The 22,773-nt window shown below is 38.8% G+C and overlaps 1 protein-coding gene across 1 annotated transcript in view; it reads right to left on the bottom strand.

Annotated features, from left to right (window-relative positions):
• Window positions 1-92: 92 nt before the first annotated feature.
• RFX7 (regulatory factor X7) overlaps window positions 93-22,773 on the bottom strand; it is a 138,863-nt gene continuing 116,182 nt past the window's right edge. Inside the window, exons 6-10 of the mRNA XM_052646673.1 lie at window positions 11,032-11,148; window positions 9,662-9,746; window positions 8,366-8,573; window positions 4,802-5,097; window positions 93-3,387 (exon numbers count right to left, since the gene is read on the bottom strand). Of these exons, the coding sequence (XP_052502633.1) occupies window positions 109-3,387; window positions 4,802-5,097; window positions 8,366-8,573; window positions 9,662-9,746; window positions 11,032-11,148 (3,985 nt within the window). The 3' untranslated portion in view covers window positions 93-108. The remainder of the gene's footprint in view (window positions 3,388-4,801; window positions 5,098-8,365; window positions 8,574-9,661; window positions 9,747-11,031; window positions 11,149-22,773) is intronic.

The raw sequence follows: 22,773 nt of genomic DNA, 5'->3' as shown, positions 1-22,773 counted from the left end.
AATGTCACAATTAATAGTAAGTGTTTCTGCTGCGGGAGGCACTTCCATTAAGACAAATACAATACATATGTCTTTAGTTACAGTGTGCTACATATTATAAAACACAATTTAACCCAACATTTCAACAGTAGGATGGTCCTTGCTTTCTATCCATTCAAAACCTGATGAAGTCATAGAGCTCATGGAGTCACTGCAAATTTGTTGAAACAAGGGGTCATTCTTTAATTCTTCCAGTGTAGGTTCATCATCTTGTCCCTGCTGACGACCTGGATCAAACAGTAGATTTGGGTCTAGAGTGTTCAAATCGTTGATGCTGCCTGAGAGCTCAGAAGACAACCTGATGTCGCTAGAGAAGTCAGACGCAGGATTAGTGAGGTCAGATGCTACCTGACCTACTAGCTGCTGGCTGGTCTGCAAGCTGTCTCCACTCAACAGGTCTTTAACAGTGCTGCTGAAATCTAACTGTTGCTCTCCAATTTCTGATTGTGCTTGATTATCCCCAGGAGAAAAACTGATCTGATCGGTGCTATTACTTTTGGTGAGGTAAGATGGTGCTTGGAATTCATAAATAGAAGTGCTGGAATCAATCATATTCTGCGGATTGGCACTCGGAAAGACAGTGGACGTTTCCAAAATCTGAGTGAGATTCATCCGGGCGGTGTAATTGGAGGGCAGATTGTTCATGCCCAAACCTCTCACAGCATCATCATTGTCAGAATCAAGTTTACTCAACAAAACATTGGTTATTTTCTTACTGTTCGTTTGCTTTTGAAGAGCGTTTGGGAAGGCTGTTTGCATCATGACTGTCAATGGAACTGATTGACTTCTTTGAGCTATGTTGTTGGCACATGCATCTGTGTGGACATTTGTGAAAACATGAACTTCGGGGGTTACTGTACTTCCAAAGGGGGTCACACTGGATCGGGGGATATTAGATACTGGGTAGAGGGTGCTTCCACTAAGATTACGCTGGCGATGAACAGCAGGGCTCACACTCCGGCACCTGAAGTTGCTGCTGGCAGATGAATTAGTTCCTTTATTATCAAGAGGGGCAGGGACCGCAAAACCCTCCTGTTTATTGGTGTTATTTACAGTGGCACCTTGATGCTGCACAGGAGAGACAGGAGTTAAACGACCAAAATGACTGTCATGATGTCTGGATTGAGACTGATAAGACTGCCCAGGCACAGCGAAAGCGTGAGGTTTCCTGAAACGGTCTTCCACTAGTTCCTGATAGCTTGGGAGAATGCCATGGCCAGAAACAGATGAATTACCAACCCCACTATACCCATTATTCATCCATTCAAGCTTGGTTTTGTCAGGGTGTGTGGCCATGGGTCTTTGCATTGGTTTCACAGGACTACTTGAGACAATGCTGGCATCATGATATGCCATACTGGAGCTTATTGGGGTAAATGCAAAAGGATTCCTGCATTCCACGGGGCTGGGAGGGACACTACTGCTGCAGTTAGAGTGTGGCGTACCGATGGGTGTATGTCGGCTACTTCCCAAAGCACTATCCACAGGTGTCGTCTGGGCCAGCCTGGAGCAAGGGCTCTCCCGTGACAGACCCTGCGACCCAGCAATCATTTCAGATGTGGGGGTCGGGGTGGGGGTGGGGGTGGGAGTGGGCGTGGGTGTGGGGGTGGGGGTGTGGATTGGAGTGCCATTGCTATGAATTGGGTGATAGAAGTGGGTGCTGGAGGTGTGAGATGACATTGGAGCTCCTGGAGTCACAGACTGACTCTGCAGGGTGATTCCCAAACAGTTACCGTAAGAATGAGAGTTGTTCATTGACATCTGCTGCTCCATGAGCACCAGCTCTTCCACAATACTATCTTGTGTAAGCTCATCGTCAAAAGGAAAGTAGCTTTCATTTGTTTGGGAAACAGAAGGCTCAAATTCCTTCAGTTCGGACTGTAGAGGTAACTGATCTGAAGACTGTGCTTGTATTTGATTCAAAGAAGATTCTTGGATCTGGCCATGCAGCTGCTGGGAATATGTGTCCTGTGGCATTCCTTCTAATTCCCAAACAGACTTCTCTAAGTCATTGATATCTGCGTGCTCGGGAATTGTCATAACACTGATATCTTGCTGTTGTTCACAGCCAGCAGATATAAACTCAGAATCCTTAGTGACCTGTTGCCACTCATTTGGATTAAAGCTGCCATCTGATTTTGAATCATTGTCCAAGAGAAAGACACTGCCTTCCAGCTTTACTTTGATATCTGGAGATGATGATGGTGTGGTTTGCTGTTCTAAAGCTGAATCGCTGGTAACAAGAGCAGAGGAATCCAAGGGCTGACTTGCCACTATGTGTGAGTTGACATGTGTTGAGACCTTGCTGGAAATCTGAGCACCTGCTGCCGAGCTCTCTGTTTTCCCTGAATGTGGAACCTTTGGGTCCTTCTTAACACTGCCTGGTTTCTGACCTTCTGGGATAACTGCAGACAGCTGTTCCACAATTGGTTTCTTTATAGGAGGCACCTGGGACTCTTGCAGTGCAGAAGAGAGCCGCTTTCTTGGACTTTTAGTGCACAATTTAGGGTCTTTATTTATTGAGTCACCATTAGATGGTGAGCTGGTGCTGGTGAAAGTGAAGTTCTGAGTGGCAACTGAGAGAGTGACAGTGCTCTGATTATTGCCTGCTGAAGTGCCCGGCAGAATTTCATTACAGCGATTTTTACATTTGGTCCTCTGGTCACAGACCTTAGTTGCTTTTATTTCAACGACACCGTCACTGGAAGGTTTCTGTACTACTCCATCTATATTACTCTTCTGTCCCGAGAGGGCACCGGGTGTTGTTTTGGGCATGTCGGGCCCATCAGAGTTCTCTTGGCACTGTATCGGAGGCTCATCCGATGATGTCTCAGGCTCCATTTTGACTTCCACGGCAGAGGGTCCCCCGGTGCTGCTGGTCTTGGATCCGGGAGACTGAAGTGAAACAACAGAACCATTCTTGATCTGTGGGATGGTCCGCGCTTCTTCTGTTGTTCCTGTAGCACTGTTAGCTGAGGCAGAATGTTTCAGAGGGGTACTGCTGCTGCTGGGTGTGAGGGATATCGCTGTCATTTTCACCACATTTAGAGAACTCATGTGTGAGGTGGGCACAACGGCGGTTTTGATGGGACTACTAGTGAAGAGGACAGTAGTCGGAGAGCGGATGGTGAGTGCACTGGTGCTGGCTGGCTTGGGTAAGATCTGGGGGTAGCGGTGCCGGGCAGAACGATCCCCGCCGGGACTGGCTGGGACGTTCTGAGGAGTCTTTGGTGTCTGTTTCACAGACTGCATGTGCTGAGTGACCACCTGTACATTGAGGGGAAGAACTTTGCCATCAGAAGAACTCATTGGACTTGGTGAAGTTACCAATTGCCTGGTCCGTTGGACCTGTTAAAAGGTAGAAAACAAAAATACCAGATTTATCAAGTCCAGAGTATAAACAGCAATTCATACAATTCATTAGTATTGAGGCATTTTATACATGTAATGCTAAAAAAAGAAAAAAACAGTTCCTATGTTAGACAAGAATTCTTTTAGACCAGATAAATAAACACTATAATACATGCAACACAGTGTAATATAGTTACCAAATACAATGATATGTAAGAAGAATATTAAGATGTCAGTAAAAAATTTCGCATTGCTAAAACAGTGATTTTTTTTAAGGAGGTTATAGAGAGCAGAGATAAAATCTGAAGAACTATCACAACTATTTACTAACTGGAATTTGTGCCAAGATGACTCACTCACAGGGGAGACTGTCTTATACGTGGACTGACCTTGGACATTACTAACAAACCACTGTGGATAAGGTCTCAGATAAAACTACCGCCTTCCCCAGTTCGCTGTATAATGATCAGTGCAAGAGAATGGTTCCCAGGTACTCCATGCTTTAATGACAGGATGATGACGATGATAATGATAAAAACAAGAAAAAAATAAGATACAATATCTTTCTAATAGTATCACAAATAACAACCTAAAATACTATCTTGCTTTAGTACGATACACTCTCATATTGAAAGCCTGTTCGTCGTAACCTCAGTAGTGTGGGACAGGCAAGGAGTATACCCAGACCTCAATTTGTTGATAAGGAGAGAGACTCAGAGTAACTAAGAGACTTGCCCGAGGTCCTGTGTTCAGCAAGCCAGAGATGGGACTATTTACCGATACACATTATAATTTTGTTCCATTTGAATGATAAAAAGAAAAAAAAAAATTACACCAAAAAAAAAAAAAAAGCCTGCCTTTGTGTCATCTTTGCTGAGCCAGAGATGAAACAACTCTGAAAATGACTCATCTCCTATGTAAAGCTCTGACTGGTTATACGCAAACTTATGTGTCTTGTAATTTCACTTCTGTTCTGTTTATAGCTTATTTTGTAGATAACAACGTATATCCTGAATAAAAGACAACTGACTGAAGTGAAATCTTTGTGTGGTCACAAACTCAGTTTATACCTGAATTTATATCTCTGCTTATGGAGGAGCCTGGTGGGCTGCAGTCCATGGGGTCGCTAAGAGTTAGACATAACTGAACGACTTCACTTTCACTTTTCACTTTCATGCATTGGAGAAGGAAATGGCAACCCACTCCAGTATTCTTGCCTGGAGAATCCCAGGCATGGAGGAGCCTGGTGGGCTGCCATCTATGGGGTCGCACAGAGTCGGACATGACTGAAGCAACTTAGCAGTAGCAGCAGCAGCATACCTCTGCTTGCTGCCTTCTCCTGTGCTACTTTTAATTAAACAATGGACTTCCCACCATCCCAGTCATGCCAAATGCTGTTTAATGATATTACCGGAATGGGACTAGGGACAGCTGCCACGACGATACCGATAGGTTGAGGAGAGAGGATTGCAGGGTTTCCATTAGAGAGATTAGTCACTCCATTGCTTGCTGCGCCTTCTGATTTTTTTGCTGAGGATTCTCCTGGCAAAGGGGATTGTAGTTTCTGTTCTTGCTGCTTCTTCTGGATTTTCCGTTGCAATTGCTGTTTAGCATCAATAGGAGATGGCAGAGTCTTCACTTGAGGCTGAAAGGAATTACTTTCAGCTGTAGGTATAAAAGCAGAAGGCTGGGTAATTCCTTTAATTCCTGAAAATAAACAGAAAGGAGAGCGTAAATACTCTTTAGAGAAGGCAGTTACAATTCAATTTCTTTGATTATGTAGCCATCTACTGGACAAAGCAACAAACCTAGGACATTTTAACTCACAATTTCTTTACAAAACATTAACATTGCATTTACAGTTTATAAATATTTGCCAATATGGTTTTAATTGAACCTTAAAATATGGCTCAACTTGGTAGTTAAACCAGGAATAACAGATGAAGATTTTGAAAAGAATAGTAGCTATATCACTAATGTGCAGAAGTTAAGACAAGTCAATGTCAGGCTAACATGTTTTACATTTTATCAGTAGATGTCAGAAAATCTCCTTCCCCTCTTCTCTAATTAAGAAACTCATGCATTTTTCTGATTTTAATATTCAGCCCACAAGGGGCACTCAAAACATATTTGCAGAAACCATCTATATTTTAGGAAAAAATGCATGGGGAAAACAAGTCTTTAATTCCACAAGAATTTCATAAAAATAGGTACTACAGTTTTAACTGATAACATTATATCAGTATGACTTAGGAGAAATTAAGCAGAATTTCTTAGTAAGACTGAAGTTAATAAAGTCTAAAAAAAAGGTCTCCGAGGAAACTTTTTCAAGCAGTAGTAAGATGAAACACAGAAAAAGGAATGATAAAATAAACACGGGATATATTTTAAGAAAAACTGGTTATGTAAGAAAATTAATTTTTCAAAAGCTCATTTCACATCTAGGGAGTGGTATTAAGATCAACAAAAAGGGAGCAGAGTCAGTAAGAAGAATGGAGAGAGGCCAGGGGAGGACACCCCGTCCTGAGGGCACGCCCTGCCCTTCCCTTCCCCAGACGGTTCTGCTTTTCATCTTGTGAACAGCAACAGCCTGGTGAGTGGGAGAAGGAGAGAAAGTACCTGTAAACTCTCACCCACACACTCATTCCTCAACAATCTCTCATTTTCTGACCTTCCCTTTAATCACCTAACTACTATTTTTTCCCCTCAAATCCAACTCAAATCGCACTGCTCCCTTGCAACCCGTAGCCTCGGCTCCGGCTGCTCAGCACCTGCACCCCAAGAGCCTCTGCCAACCACCGAAAGCTCTCTGTCTGATGCCTCCTGCCAGGGTTTCTGGATGGGAACGGGTTCCAAGCAGCTGACTTAGAAAAGGACATCTGTAATACAACCTGTTCTTAATATGGAGACTATAAAAAAACAGATTCATCTTCAAAGGATGAAGATTATTCACTACAAAAGGTATTTTTAAAAGTGGCAGTGGCTGAGAACAAAATTGCAGGAGATTCTAAAATACTGAGTAATGACACAGTTGTTAAAAGAACAGCCTCCCAAGCTACTTTCAAAAAGTTACAAATGTCTATTTATATATTGTATCTATTTATATGTCTAGTTATATATTGTATAATAGATATTATATATTATCTATTTATACAAATGTCTATTTATATGACTGTCAGTATTTTCATTTATAGAATATACCTTTCTTCACACGCCTTAAAAATCCATTAATTCAACAACATTTTTTTAGTTAGCCTATGTGAATACTGTGGGAAGTAAGACAGATGTTACTTTTATATGATATCTATGATATCATAGATATCATGATATCTAGATACCTATGATATCTCTTAAATCCTCAATGTGTTCCTCTTCTGGGTGTCAGTAGGGGTAGGAGAAAGGGAACATGAAAGTTGAATGGCCCATATCTTTTTTTGAACCTGTTCTGCTAGAAGCTAGAACAGTCTTATGTAAAGGAATAACCTTGGTTTTGGAGACAGACAAATCAGGATTCAAATTCTGGCTCCACAATTCATCTGACTGACTATGGACAAATTACTTAACTTCCCTTAGTCTTGAGCTTCCCTGGTGGCTCAGATGGTAAAGCATCTGCCTGCAATGCGGGGGACCCGGGTTCGATCCCTGGGTTGGGAAGATCTCCTGGAGAAGGAAATGGCAACCCACTCCAGTACTCTTGCCTGGAGAGTCCCACGGGTGGAGGAGCCTGGCAGGCTACAGACCATGGGGGTCGCAAAGAGTCAGACACGACTGAGCGACTTCACTTCTTTCACTTTCCCTTAGTTTTTTTCTGATCTTTAAAATGGGAATAAATATCACGTCTCTTACAGGATTGCCATGGGAATAAATGAGGTAAGAGATGTGAACTAACTAGCTACATCAGGCTGCCCATGCACTCCTCAGCCCCTGTGTAACTGTAAATGTATGGATTTGAGTCATCCAGTTTATATTGAGATATGAAAAATTATGATGAGGCTCTTGTAAAAGGCAATTTTGGTCATGTTGATGGTCCTCAAATGACAAAAAAAATGAGAGAACAGAACAATCTCACACACATACCACAAATGCTTAAAGCTTCTTAAACATAGAGGAAAAGGATTCCTTATTAAAATAATGAAGTTAAGATAAAAAAATAAAGTTATTTAAGAGTATAATTATAGTCCTCACTGTGAGAAATTTACCATTTCACATTAATAAATTTTTTTAAAGAAGTTATAATTTCCTAGAGTAATAACAAAATTTATTCACTCTTTCTTAGGTTATTAAAGTATGACTGAAATAAGACATTTGAAAAATTTCATGAAAACAGGTACTTTATACAGCTATTAACTTACAAGGGAGTCATTATTCTAATGATACTGCCAGTCCTCAAACTGTCAATTCTAGAGTTCCTATCTGAATAAAAATAGCTATTTGAATGCATATTTAAAAAGTCACTCTTGTTATTTCATAGTAATGCTTCATTCACATGATTTACTTTTTGTGAGACCAGGTACCTTTCACATTGTCCAAAGATAACTTCATTTATAAGTATTAGTTTTGGGTATAGGAGTCTCAGCAAGTAATTTAAAAACTTAACTTTACTATTTACTTGTAATATTTATTGATTAAGAAACACATATATACTTAAAAGTGCACATACATATATTCTTTAAATATAAACATATAAACTTTAAAATAGCAATGGAAAAATTAATGAAATACCAACTAGCAAATCATAACAGTTTCATATTTAAGCAGATCAACATACAAAGCTGTAACTTAAAATTTATCATGAAAAAACTATTACTATTATTTTTGTTAGTTCAATAAGCCCACCTGAATTTAGAATTAAATGAAGAGTGAACATATACAAATACTAAAAAGAGAGAGAAGTGTTATGGCTAAACTCTTTTTTTACCACCAACTCTAGATGTAGTAACACCCTGTCAGTTTCAGCTTGTTAATAATTTTGTACCTGGTGGTGCTGCTGCCATTACAGTAAGCGCTGCCATCGACTTGGTGCCTATATAGTGACTTTTTACAAGGAAGCGGGCTAATTCCAAGACTGTGTCAAATGGCTGGCTTAACACCTTCTGGGCCCACTCACACACAAGACGGCAGGCAGAAGAGATAACTTCTTCATCAATGTTCTGAAGCTGCCCAGAAGGTTCAGCGCCTTCCAACTAAACAGAAGAAAAAGGGGGGTGGGGAAGACTTTTAAAAAGAAAGTTCAGAGAAATTAAATTGAAGTACATTCAAGATACATAGGAAGTGAGTGAGTGAAAGTCACTCAGTTGTGTCCGACTTTTTGTGACCCCATGGACCAGATTCCTCTGTCCATGGAATTCTTCAGGCAAGAATACACTATCGGGTTGCCATTTCCTTCTCCAGGGGATCTTCTTGACCCAGGGAGCAAACCTGGGTCTCCTGCATTGTAGGCTGATTCTTTACTGTCTAAACCACCAGTGAAGCCCCTTAATCAGAAGATATAATCTAAATCTGTCAGATCAAAGCAGTATTAAGTGACTGGTGTTGGCAGGCATAAAAGTAGATCCTTGCAAATATGGGTCCTATGCCTGTACCTACTGGTGCACAGCCATCAGCAGCATTGTGAATATAACATCTAAACATGTTGTTAAACATACATGAAGACTAACAGATATGAATTTTTCTAAAAGCCTTTTCTAACATCAAGAAAACAGACTATGCCATGAATTATATTTTCTCTTCTGAAAACATTCATTCTATACACATTACTCTGTAGCTCAAATTTTCCATTTGACAATATATACCATGAATATATCTACAGATCAGTAACTTTAGATCCATCTTTTTTTCCCCTAATTTCAAGAGCCATGTGAAATAAGCAATGTACGCTAACAGTGTCCAGCCATTGCTGAGTTTTTTGGCTCATTTATTTAGTAAAATGCGCAGTTCCTGGTCCCTGGTTTAATCCAAATGAGACTATGTAGTATGCATTTCAATGTTGATAATAAGGTACAATTTTACTTGGGATTCCCTGGTGGCTCAGCTGGTAAAGAATCCACCTGCAGTGTAGGAGACCTGGGTTCAATTCCAGGGTTGGGAAGATGCCCTGGAGAAGGGAACAGGTTACCCATTCTAGTATTCTGACCTGGAGAATTCCATGGACTGAATAGTCCAAACACATGATTGTTGTTTGTTTATCCAAATCAGACTACGCAGTATGCATTTTGATGTTGATAATAAGGTACAATTTTATTTATTAAAAATAAAAGGCAGAAATTCTTACCCCATCTCCAGTTTTGTGAAAATCAAGATTGGGCAGTGTTGGCATATGAACAAAAGCTTTTTTTCTTAGTCCACTGTAGCAATATGTAATAAATGGTCAAGGTCTAAAGTACTCTACATTAAATGAACTGTTTATATAGTTGGCACTTGGAAAGCAACCATATATGAAATGAGAATAAAATCGGCCTGAGACATCATCTACTTTCTGAGTTCTTCAGGAAGAGACTTTAATATTAGAAACTCAAGATACCTTTACTCTTTTGAAACTGCAACAGTTCTTATAGAATATTACCATCTTAAAGGAAACAAAATGATTCTCATCTGGTATAAATTTTATGAATAAATGTTCCTAATAAGCTGTGCCAGCCACCAGTGACAAACAGGTCAGAAGGAAAGGAATATCCAGATGGAAACCTGGCAGAGAGAAGGGAAACTCTAGCCAGGGCACAGGGACAAAAACAACTCTTAAGAGTGTCACAAGGGCTTTAACCTTTTCACTTCTCTTTTTCCACTGAAACACACAGGATTATCACCTGTAACATGCCAATGACACACCAAGACATTTTTGTTTGCACTCAGGACACAAGACTAGGTTTTGCAACTAGTAGCTAGAGAACACCTGCCTGGAGTCATTTTAGAAAAGCAGCCTCTCCCCTTCCCCTTCTCATCTCCTCCATGGAAGAATTTTCATGCTTTGAAAGAGGCCAACAGCTAAGCAGAGAGAAATGATGTATTTCTAATAGGATTTCTAACCCTCCATGTGACAATCTTCTTCCAAGGGTAGGAAGAACTTTATAATAAACTCTTAATTTTAATTTCCTTACTTCTGTTAGCTCCTATAGGCCTCTTCTATGCCCTGGTTTAATTTTAAAATAGCCTTTAGATGACTGGATGAAAAACAGTTTAAAGATAACACTAATCCTGCAGGCCAAGTTCCAGAAGAAAATTTTTTGAACGTTGTGTATATCACCAGGACGAGCCCTATGTTTCTAAGGGAGAGGAAGGAAAGATGATAAGCTAACATCTTTTCCCACTTTTATTGATATAATTTTCAAGTGCTGTCCTATGGTGTACCTTAATAATCCTCATTACTGAGGAAAAGAAGAGCAAACCATTAAGGACACATTACAGTGACAGAGTAAGGTGAGATCTATCACAATCCTAATAACCACCATTTGTTATTTCTCTTGCAGTGTGATAAATAGCTGGGAGAATAACATTTACAATTATTCTAAGTACTTTTGGGTTGTTTATATTTGTTGGTTTAAATTTATTTCTAAATATAGTTGCTAGTTGAACTACAACAGCAGATGTTCAGTAATAAAGTGAGAACTTGAAGAGATCACTGAAAATTAAACTGGTAAAGGATATTTAGATTTGCCTCTTGTGCCCAGACGACGTGCCTTCATGTTTGGAAAGACATTTTTCATAATCTTCCCGAAGTCAGCAGCGCTTAATGGATGGTAACCAAGATTGTCACAATAGCTCCTGCAAGAGAAGAAGGGATCAATTTAGAGAGCAACAGAACTCAGAATCACATTAGCACAGTGTCATTTCAGTCAAATCTGACCCTTATGACAAGGTGAAGAAACACATCTTCAAGTCATTCACTACAGTTTTCACTGATACATGCTCATCCTTCTTTAAAGACTAACTCAGGCTTAGTTAGTTTGTTTCATCCTCAGGGCATACAGTGTTACTGCTTTTAACAGCAGAAACTAACACTCAACCAGTTGGGCTCTCTGTTTCCACATATGTCTCAAGCTCATATACTGGAGTAATTTCCAATGTAGACATTATGGGTGTCAGACAGAGACCAGACTACTACATGGTTTAGATGACACACATGCTATATTATGACTAAAGGAACCTCAGGGATCGTCTATACCAACTCTCATTTTACCAGTAAGGGAAAAAATGAAGGCACGGTGTTCTCATCCCTACCATCCCTATTAATGCCACGAAAAAGGTACTTAATAAGGCAGTAACTTCAAGTGGGACCAGGGAAACAAGCCAAGTCTTAACTACTACTAGAATCAGGTACTCTGTCTTTCTCTACAGCTGCCAGTCCTAGGTAGAAGACCAATTCCTCCTTCACCAGTTCAGCAGCAGGAAAAGGCCATTTCCTGTTGGCCTTTGGGAGAACCACTACCTGAGGCATACCAAAGAAGAAGTCAGAGGAACTGCACAATAACTCAGTCAAATCTCCCTGCTCACTCCTCATTTCAGAATCAACCAATATAGCTTCTTGATGAAGAAGTCAGGTGGTAGAGATCCAAGGAGAGAGGTTTAGGATAAACAAGAAAATCCACTAGAATGGGCAGCATATAGTGGCAACTGGGACTTGAGTTCTTGTAGTGGATGGCTGATTATGCTGGCAACATCTCTGAAGTGATCTGAACTTGGAAGTCAAATTGGTAGACACTCAGGAGAAAGATGCCCTTTGGGTTTAGCACAGGCCCCCGGTGGTGGCTCAGATGGTAAAGCATCTGTCTATAATGCGGGAGACCTGGGTTCGATCCCTGGGTCGGGAAGATCCCCCTGGAGAAGGAAATGGCAACCCACTCCAGTACTCTTGCCTGGAAAATCCCATGGACGGAGGAGCTTGGTGCAGGCTACTGTCCATGGGGTGGCGAAGAGTCGGGCATGACTGAGCAACTTCACTTTCTTTCTTCACTTTCAGGAGAAGGATGGAAGCCTCAACAGAGAGAATGGGTAGGTCTGAAGACTGGTGTTTTCTTTGATTGTACCCTCCCTGTTGCAGCACCAAGCACCGCACACTCCTGTTGTGGGTGGGGCTGAGGGGAAGGAGTGGAGGTGCCTAGCAGATGCATTTTCAACAATGCTGCAGAGCAGGGAGAAGGGAAAGGAGCTGATGTGTACTGTGAATTCCCTCTATAAGGAATATTAACATCATATTCAAGCTGAGACTGAATGTGATACTCCAAGTGGTTCAGGGGCCAAGGTTTAAAGCGCAAAGTGAAGCAATGACTCTTTAGTGGAACTGACAATTTAAATAAATGAACTGCATCAAATCATAACCATTTCACTAGCAAGTTAAACGAGCACAGAAAGAAAATTAATGAGCTCTTTTACAACTTAGGGCCTTGATACTTGTTTCTTCTACCTGGAATATTTTCTTACCCTTCAAGTTCCAGACTGGTATGATTTTGAAAGGGTCTCTTCTGTCTTCCCTATCCAAAGCAGCGCTCTCCTGCCATGCCCTCACCATCTTCCTTATCTGTGTACTTTGTATCTTTTATTCTCCTAGCTTCCAATTATGTAACAGCTAATTTATTTGTTGTTTGTCTCCTCCATTAGACTATAAGTTCAACCAGGGCAGTGACCATGTCTATTTGGTTCACCACTGTATTCTTAGAACAAGGAACAAGACTGAAGAGTCACATTAGATCTTAATATGACATATAACTTGATATGATTTTAAATATGACTTATAAGTATGTCATATTTAAAATGACAAGAAACCTTAAAGAAACACACTGAAGCAATGTGCAAATGAAGCAAAAAAAAAAAAAAACAACACAAAACTGCCTACTGGCTCCTATAACAGCACTGGCAGGTGGCCCTAAAAAACCTGAAATCATATAAAGAGAAAGCAATGAGTCTAATGAGAGATATAATATCCATTCTATCCTCCTTCTGTGACTAAGGTTTTGATGTTTTTTTTTCCCCACTGTATTATTACACTAAAGTTCTTTACTTTGGCAGAAGGGGTAGGCAGAAGGTTGGCAAAACTAAGTGTCAGGATGACCGATGCAAAATTTGCTTGTCAAATTGAATTAATCCTGATTTCAGAATGATTTTAGAATATGACCATCCAGTTTCATCTGGTTTTTGACTCTTATTTATGCCACTAAAAGAGGGGAATTCATTGGGAGAATAAATTTTTAAAATAATGAACTTACCTTTAAAATATACTTTAGCAGATAAATGTAAAATGTACTTTGGAGACATATTAACAGCTCAAATTATACCTCCTGAATCAAACAGAAGGCAATGTTGGGAATAAAACTACTTATGACCCAACACTCTACACTTTGAAATCTTACACGTCAAAGAGAAAACAGAGTGCCTCAGTTTGAAAGTAACAATAACAACACCTGAACAGGTCATCAATTTCTTTGTGAAATGAGTTCAGAAGGTTGTATAGTTCAACTTCCTGCCAGGTATGGAAATGGCTATCCTCAAATGGGTATCTGAGCACTTTGCCTGAGAGAGAGCTCTAGATTGTGAGGTGGTCTAACCAATCTTCAGTGGTTCTAATTACCAAAGAAAAAGAATTTCATTATTATAGCCTCTTCCCTCCTGAGAAGTTCCAGATATTCAATGACTCTTTAATATATCAATAATTAAATATTTGTCAGCTCCTCTGTCCATGGAATTCTCCCAGCAAGAATCCTGGGCTGGGTAGCCATTCCCTTCTCCAGGGGTTCCCCCCAACCTAGGGATCAAACCCGGATCTCCTGCATTACAGGCAGATTCTTTGCTGTCTGAGCCATTTATAGGCTATCCTACTTATTCACAATTTTGAAACCAGGGCTATATAACACACCATAGGTCATTCCAGGCCACGTCAAGATCTTGGTTAGTTTATATCTTGTTTTCCTGCTTCATAACTTTAACTGCAGTTTAATCAAGCAAGATATGGTGTCAATTAACACCTAACTCAGCATCAGATTATATTTATAGGACTCAAAAAAAGGGGAATGCACAGAGAATGTGCTTTTTACAGGATAACTAACAGTCTAATGCCATTCTTGAAATCAGATTTTTCTTTTTGTTTTACTGTTTTATTTTTGAAGTATGCTTTACAGACTTTGAAATTAAGCCTAACATTTAATATGGCCAACATGTCACTCAAAATCTTCAGCAGCAAGTCTATCTTTAAAGTTTATTAATACCATTTACAAATAAACTATGTAAGTTAACAGCAAACATTGTTTAAAGGTACAAAAATATAAATGAAAATCATAAAATACTTGTGGCAAAATACAGTCATAGGATACATAACAATACTTAGACATTTTTGGACTGCTTCATACATGTTACTTCATTTAATTCCACCCCAACAAGTTTCCCTGACAGCTCAGTTGGCAAAGAATCTGCCTGCAATGCAGAAGACCCCTGCTCGATTTCTGGGTCAGGAAGATCCCCTGGAGAAGGGATAGGCTACCCACTCCAACATTCTCAGGCTTCCCTTATGGTTCAGCTGGTAAAGCAATGTGGGAGACCTGGGTTCAGTCCCTGGGTTGGGAAGATCCCCTGGAGAAGGGAAAAGCCATCCACTCCAGTATTCTGGCCTAGAGAATTCTGGACTGTATAGTCCATGGGGTTGCAAAGAATTCTCCAGGCCAGAGTAGTGGAGTAGGTAGCCTTTCCCTTCTCCAGGGAATCTTCCCAACCCAGCAATTGAAGCCATGTCTCCTGCACTGTAGGTGGATTCTTTACCAGCTGAGCCACTACTGCCTAAATGCCAGTTAATGAGGATGGTGACAATAGCCCCTAGAGTGCAATTAAGCTGTCTCATTGCAATGACACATTTCTACCTATAAAAAGATTGATGAAAGGATAATCTGTATATTATTATGTAGAAAATAAAGGAAAATACCATTACATGTTTATGAAATGGTATAAAGTCCAACTGCTTTTCTTCATTAGAACATGCTTTCAATTTGTGTACCAAAAGTTCTAATTGGGTTATGGACTCCTACAAATTCAAGACATCGACTTCTGACTTAATGCGTGATTTCAAAATGCTTTTCTTTTTGTAAAAAACCCTTGGACCCGCTTCACTCATCTTTCCCAGCCTTTACTAACATCCTTTTCGCAACCAACAATAAATAATCTCTATTTGTTAGCTTTTTTAAAAAGAATTTTTAGTTGCAACATGTATGAGAGATCACATTGTATCTGTCTTTCTCTGTCTGATTTACTTCACTTAGCATAATGCTCTTAAGGCCCATCCATGTTGCTGCAAATGCCAAGACTTCATTCTTTCTTAAGGCTGAGTAATATTCCGCTGTGTATATGCACAATGTATTTATCCATTCACTCACTGATGGATGCTTAGGTTGTTTCCATATCTTGGCTTTTATAAACAGTGCTGCAGTCAACATGGCACTGCATATATTTTCAAGTTAGTGTTTTCATTTTTCAGATATACAGCCAGAAGCAGAACTGCTGGATCACATGGTAGTTCTGTTTTTAATTTCTCAAGACCCTCCATACTGTTTTTCATAGTGGCTGCACCAATTTATATTCCTGCTAACAGCACACAAGGGTTCAATTTTCTTGACATCCTCACCAATGCTTGTAATTTGTTGTCTTTTTGATAACAGTCACTCTGACAGGTGTGAGGTGATAGTTCATTGCGGTTTTGATTTGCATTTTCCTGATGATTAGTGATGCTGAGCATCTTTTCATATACCTCTTGTTTTCATCTTGATGTCTCTTTTGGAAAATGTCTATTTATATCTTCTACCCAATTGAAAACTCAAATTATTTTTGTTGAGTTGAATGATTTTTTATACACTTTGAATATTAACCCCTTAACAGATATATGACTTGCAACTCACTAGGTTGCCTTTTTATTTGGCTGATAGTTTTAATGCAGTTCTATTTGTTTATCTTTGATTTTTAAAAATTCTGTCTTTGCTGTCAGATTAAAAAAATCATTGCCAAGACCCAATTTAAGAAGTGGGTCTTATCCAAATGCAGAAGAATACATCTTCTTCTCAAGTGCACATGGAACATTCTCCAGGATACATTTTGGGACACAAATCAAACCTCAGTAAATTTAAGAAAACTTAAATCATATCGACCACGACATTATGAGACTAGACAATTACAACAACAACAAAAAAAACCCTGTAAGAAACACAAACACGTGGAGATTAAACAACACATTTCTAAATAACCAATAGGTTACTGAAGGTATCAAAAAGGAAATCAAAGATCTGACAGAAATAAATGAAAAATAAATGAAAGGAACAATAGTAAAGATTAATAAAACTAAAAGCTGGTCTTTGAGAAGATAAACAAAATTGACAAACCTTTAGCCAGACTCATCAAGAAAAAAAGGGAGAAGAATCAACGCAACAAAATTAAAAATGAAAAAGGGGAGGTTACAACAGACAACGCAGAAATACAAAGGATTATAAGAGACTATTATGAACAATAACCCACTCCAGTGTTCTTGCCTGGAGAATCCCAGGGACGGGGGAGCCTGGTGGGCTGCCGTCTATGGGGTCGCACAGAGTCGGACACGACTAAAGTGACTTAGCATATTATGAACAATTATATGGCAATAAAATGTATAACCTGGAAGAAATGGACAGGTTATTAGAAAAATTTAATCCTCTAAGACTGAACCAGGAAGACATAGAAATTATGAACAACCCAATTATAAACACTCAAATTGAAGCTGTGATCAAAAATCTCCCAAAAAACAAAAGCTCAGGACCAGATGGCTTCACAGGAGAATTTTATCAATCATTTAGAGAAGAGCTAGTGCCTATCCTTCTAAAACTCTTTCAAAAAACTGCAGAGGAACGAACACTTCCAAACTCATTCTACAAGGCCTCCATCACCCTGATACAAAACCAGACAAAGACAACACAATAAAAGAAAACCACAGGCCAATATCACTGATGAACATAGATGCAAAAATTCCCAACAAAATTTTAGCAAACAGAATTCAGCAACACATCAAAAAGCTCATACACCATGACCAAGTTGGGTTTATTCCAGGAACGCAAGGATTCTTCAATATATGCAAATCAATCAATGTGACATACCATATTAACAAATTGAAAGATAAAAACCATATGATAATCTCAGTAGATGTAGAAAAAGCTTTTTACAAAATTCAGCACCCATTTGATTAAAACTCTTAAAAAAATGGGCAGAGAAGGAACCTACCTCAACATAGTAAAGGCTGTATATGATAAGCCTACAGCAAGCATTATTCTCAATGGTGAAAAACTGAAAGCATTCCCGCTAAGATCAGGAACAAAACAAGGGTGTCCACTTTCACCACTATTATTCAACATAATTCTGGAAGTTCTAGCTACAGCAATCAGAGAGAAAAAAGAAATAAATCCAGATTGGAAAAGAAGAAGTAAAGCTCTCACTGTTTGAAGATGACATGATACTGTACATAGAAAACCCTAAAGATAGTATCAGAAAATTACTAGAGCTAATCAGTGAATTTAGCAAAGTTGCAGGATACAAAATCACTTGTACACACAAGTGATTCAGGATACACAGAAATCACTTGCATTTCTATATACTAACAATGAAAAATCAGAAAGAGAAATTAAGGAATCAATCTCATTCACCATTGCAACAAAAAGAATTAAATATCTAGGAATAAACTTACCTAAGGAGACAAAAGAACTGTACACAGAAAATTATAAGACACGAAAGAAATCAAAGATGACGTGAATAGATGGAGAGATATTCCATGTTCTTGAGCAGGAAGAATCAACATTGTGAAAAGGACTATACGACCAAATGCAATCTATAGATTCAAAGTAACCTCTATCAAATTACCAATGGCATTTTTCACAAAACTAGAACAAAAAATTTCACAATTCATATGGAAACACAAAAGACCCTGAATAGCCAAAGCAGTCTTGAGAAAGAAGAATGGAGCTGGAGGAATCAACCTTCTTGACTTCATATTATACTACAAAGCTACAGTCATCAAGACAGTATGGTACTGGCACAAAAACAGAAATATAGACCAATGGAACAAGATAGAAAGCCCAGAAATAAACCCATGCACCTATGGGTACCTTATTTTTGACAAAGTAATAAAGAATATACAATGAGGCAAAGACAACCTCTTCAATAAATGGTGCTGGGAAAACTGGACAGCTACATGTAAAAGAATGAAATTAGAACACTTTCTAACACATACACAAAGATAAACTCAAAATGGATTAAAGACCTAAATGTAAGACCAGAAACTATAAAACTCTTAGACGAAAACATAGGCAGAACACTCTATGACATAAATCAAAGCAAGATCCTCTATGACCCACCTTCTAGAGTAACAGAAATAAAAACAAAAGTAAACAAGTGAGACCTGATTAAACTTAAAAGCTTTTGCACAGCAAAGGAAACTATAAGCAAGGTGAAAAGATACCCTCAGAATGGGAGAAAATAATAGCAAATGAAACAATTGACAAAGGGTTAATTTCCAAAATATACAAGCAGCTCATAGAACTCAATACCAGAAAAACAACCCAATCAAAAAGTGGGAAAAAGACCTAAACAGACATTTCTCCAAAGAAGACATACAGATGGCTAACAAACACATGAAAAGATGCTCAACATCACTCATTATTAGAGAAATGCAAATCACAACTACAATGAGATATCACCTCACACCAGTCAGAATGGCCATCATTAAAAAGTCTACAAACAATAAATTCTGGAGAGGGTGTGGAGAAAAGGGAATGCTCTTGCACTGTTGGAATGTCCTTGCACTGTTGGAGGGAATGTAAATTGATACAGCTACTATGGAAGACAGTATGGAGATTCTTTAAAATTAAAACTAGGAATAAAACCACCATATGACCCAGCAATCCCACTCCTAGGCATATACCCTGAGGAAGCCAAAATTGAAAAAGACACATGTAACCCATTGTTCATTGCAGCACTATTTACAATAGCTAGAACATGGAAGCAATCTAGGTGTCCATCAACAGATGAATGGATAAAGAAGTTGTGATACATATACACAATGGAATGTTACTCAGCCATAAAAAGGAACATATTTGAGTCAGTTCTAATGAGGTGGATAAATGTAGAACCTATTATACAGAGTGAAGTGAGTCAGAAAGATAAATAACATTCTAACGCATATATATGGAATCTAGAAAAATGGTACTCTAGTTATTTATCTACAGGGCAGCAATGGAGAAACAGAGAGAATAGACTTACGGACATGGGGAGAGAGGAGCAGAGGGTGAGATATATGGAAAGAATAACATGGAAACTTACATAACCATATGTAAAATAGATTGCCAACAGGAATTTGCTGCATGGCTCAGGAAACTCAAACAGGGGCTCTGTATCAACCCAGAGGGGTGGCATGGGGACGGAGATGGGAGGGAGGTTCAAAAGGAAAGCGATATATGTATACCTATGGCTGATTCATATTGAGGTTGGACAGAAAAAACAAAACTCTGTAAAGCAATTATCCTTCAATAAAAAATTAATTAATTAAAAGATGTGGTACATATATACATTGGGGAAAAAAAACAGAAGTAGGTCTTGCTACCTATCTTTTCTTCTAGGAGTTCATGATTTTAGGTCTTGTGTTCAAGCCTTTAATCAAGTTTGAGGAAATTTTTCGTGTGGTATAAAATCCCAGTTTCATTCTTCTGCATGAGGCTCTCCAGTTTCCCCAACACTATTTATTGAAGAGACTGTCCTTATCCCACTGCATAATTTTGGCTTCTTTGTTGTAAATTAATTGACCATATATGTGTGGGTTTATTTCTGGGCTCTCTATTCAGCTTCATTCAACTATATGTTTTCATGCCAATACCACATTGTTGTTACAGAATAGAGTTTGAAATCAGGGGGTATGATGCCTGAAGGTTTGTTCTTCTTTCTCATGATTGCTTTGGCTGCTTAAGGTCTTTTTTGGTCCCACACAAATTTTAGAATTCCTTTTTCTGTTTCTATGAAAAATGATATTCGAATTTTGATTGGAATTGTATTTAATCTGTGGACTGCTTTGATTAGTACAGACATTTAACACTATTAATTCTTCCAACCCATGAGGACAAACTATCTTTCCATTTATTTGTGTTTTCTTCAATTGCTTTCCTTGATGTCTTATAGTTTTCAGTGTACAGGTCCTGAACACTGGTGGTTAAATGTAATCCTAAAAACATTTTTTTGATACAACTGTAAATGGGATTGTTTTCTTAATTTTGCTGATAGCTTTTTAAAAAAACACAATAACTTTATTCATTTATTTCTGGCTGTGCTGGGTCTTTGTTGCTGCACTGGCTTTCTCCAGTTGCAGTGAGTGGGGGCGACTCTCTAGCTGTGGTGCACAGGCTTCTCACTTCAGTGGCTTCTGCTGTTGTGGAGCACGGGCTCTAGGGCACGTGGGCTTCGGCAGTTATGGCTCCCAGGCTCTGGAGCACAGGTTCAGTAGTTGCAGGGCACAGGCTTAGCTGCTCTGTGGCATATGGGATCTTCCCAGATCATGTATCAAACCTGTGTCTCCTGCACTGGCTGACAGATTCTTTACCACTAAACCACCAGGGAAGCCCTGACAGTGTGTAGAAATGCAAAAGATTTTTGTGTATTCATTTGAATCCTGCAACATTACTCAGTTTATTAGTTCTAATTGTTTTTTGTTGGACTCTTTAGCCTTTTATTTCTTTTTCTTGCCTACTTGCAAGGGCTAAGACTCCAAGTACTATGGTGAATAAAAGTGGCAAGAGTGGGCAGCTTTTGAGTATGACATTGGTTGTGGGCTTGTTGTATATGGCTTCTGTTATGTTGAGGTACATTTCCTTTACAGTTGCTTTATTGAGTTTTTTTCATCATAAATAATGTTGATTTCTGTCAAATGCTTTTCCTGTAGCTACTGAGATAATCATGATTTTTATCCTTCACTTTGTGTTGTATCACATTGACTGATTTGTGAATGTTGACCCAGCAATATTATCTCTAGAATAAATCCCACTTGATCATGTTGTATGAGCCTTTTAACATATTGTTGAATTCAGTTTGCTAATATTTTCTGAGAATTTTTACATCTATATTCAACAGGAATATTGTCTGTAATTTTCTTTTCTTGTGGCATCCTTGTTTGGTTTTGGGATCAGGGTAATTCTGGCTTCATGAAATGAGTTTGGAAGTTTCCACCCACCTCTTCTATTTTTTCAAAGAGTTTGAGAAAGATAGGTAGTAATTCTTCTTTAAATGTTTGGTAGAACATTTGGAAGGTTTTTGATTACTGATTCGATCTCCTTAACTAGTAATTAGTTGGTTCAAATTTTCTATTTCTTTATGATCTCAGTCTTGGTAGGTTGTATGTTTCTAGGAATTTATCCATTTCTTCCAGGTTGTTCAATATGTTGGCATGTCACTGTCTAAAGTAGTCTCTTATGATCCTTTGTATTTCTGTGGTATCAGTTGTACTATCTCCCATTCATTTCTGATGTCATTTATTTGACTCCTCTTTTTCTCTTGGTGAATCTAGCTAACAGTTTTTCTGCTCTAATCTTTGTTATTTCCTTCCTTCTACTGACTTTGGGCTTTGTTCTTCTTTAACTAGTCTCTTGAGGTGAAAAGTAAGGTTTTTTGAGGCTGCTGTTGTTTCTTGAGGTAGGCATTTATCACCATGAACTTTCCTCTTTAACTCTGCTGAGTAGAGTACTCTTTATTGGAGATTTTTCCCTTTCAGCATTTTGAATATATTGAGCCAGTCCCATCTGGCTTATAAAGTTTCTGCTGACAAATCTGCAGATAATCTTATGAGGGTCTGCTTATTCATAACTGGTTGCTTTTTCTTGCTGCTTTAAAGATTTTCTCCTTGTATTTAACTTTTGACATTTTAATTATAATGTGTCTTATCTCCATTTTATTAAGGTTTTTTTGCTGAGGTTTAACCTTATGCTTTATTTGGAACATATTCCTCTGTTTCTTTATTTTGCTTGACTTTGTGATGGTTTCTATGCAGTAGATGAAACCACCACCCACCCAGTCTTGAAGGAGTATAGGAGATGAAACTCATTGTTCAAACCTGTCCTAGGTCTTGGTTTGGCCCTTAAACTTTTGTATTTTTCCAAGTGGTCTATTACATTTTTTAATAACTCCCACTACTTAAGTATGTACCAAGACCTATCAGGGCCCCAAAGGGGAGGATCTCAGCACCTAAAATCAGGCTGACTGGAAGTCAGACCCTCAGTAGCAGCTTTTAAAAGTATGCAGGTATATACAGGTCAGTGTGACCACAAGCATAAGCCCTGCTGGCACCAGAGCCAAGCAATCTGGAGGTGTCCCTTGGGCAGTTGCAAAAATCAGGGCTCCTGACAAGAGTATAAGCACTTTTCT

The sequence above is a fragment of the Budorcas taxicolor genome, chromosome 10, assembly GCF_023091745.1.
Source record: "Budorcas taxicolor isolate Tak-1 chromosome 10, Takin1.1, whole genome shotgun sequence".
NCBI classification, from domain to species: Eukaryota; Metazoa; Chordata; class Mammalia; order Artiodactyla; family Bovidae; genus Budorcas; species Budorcas taxicolor.
Note: the sequence above shows the minus strand (reverse complement) of the source record. Positions and strands in the feature narration are given on the sequence as shown.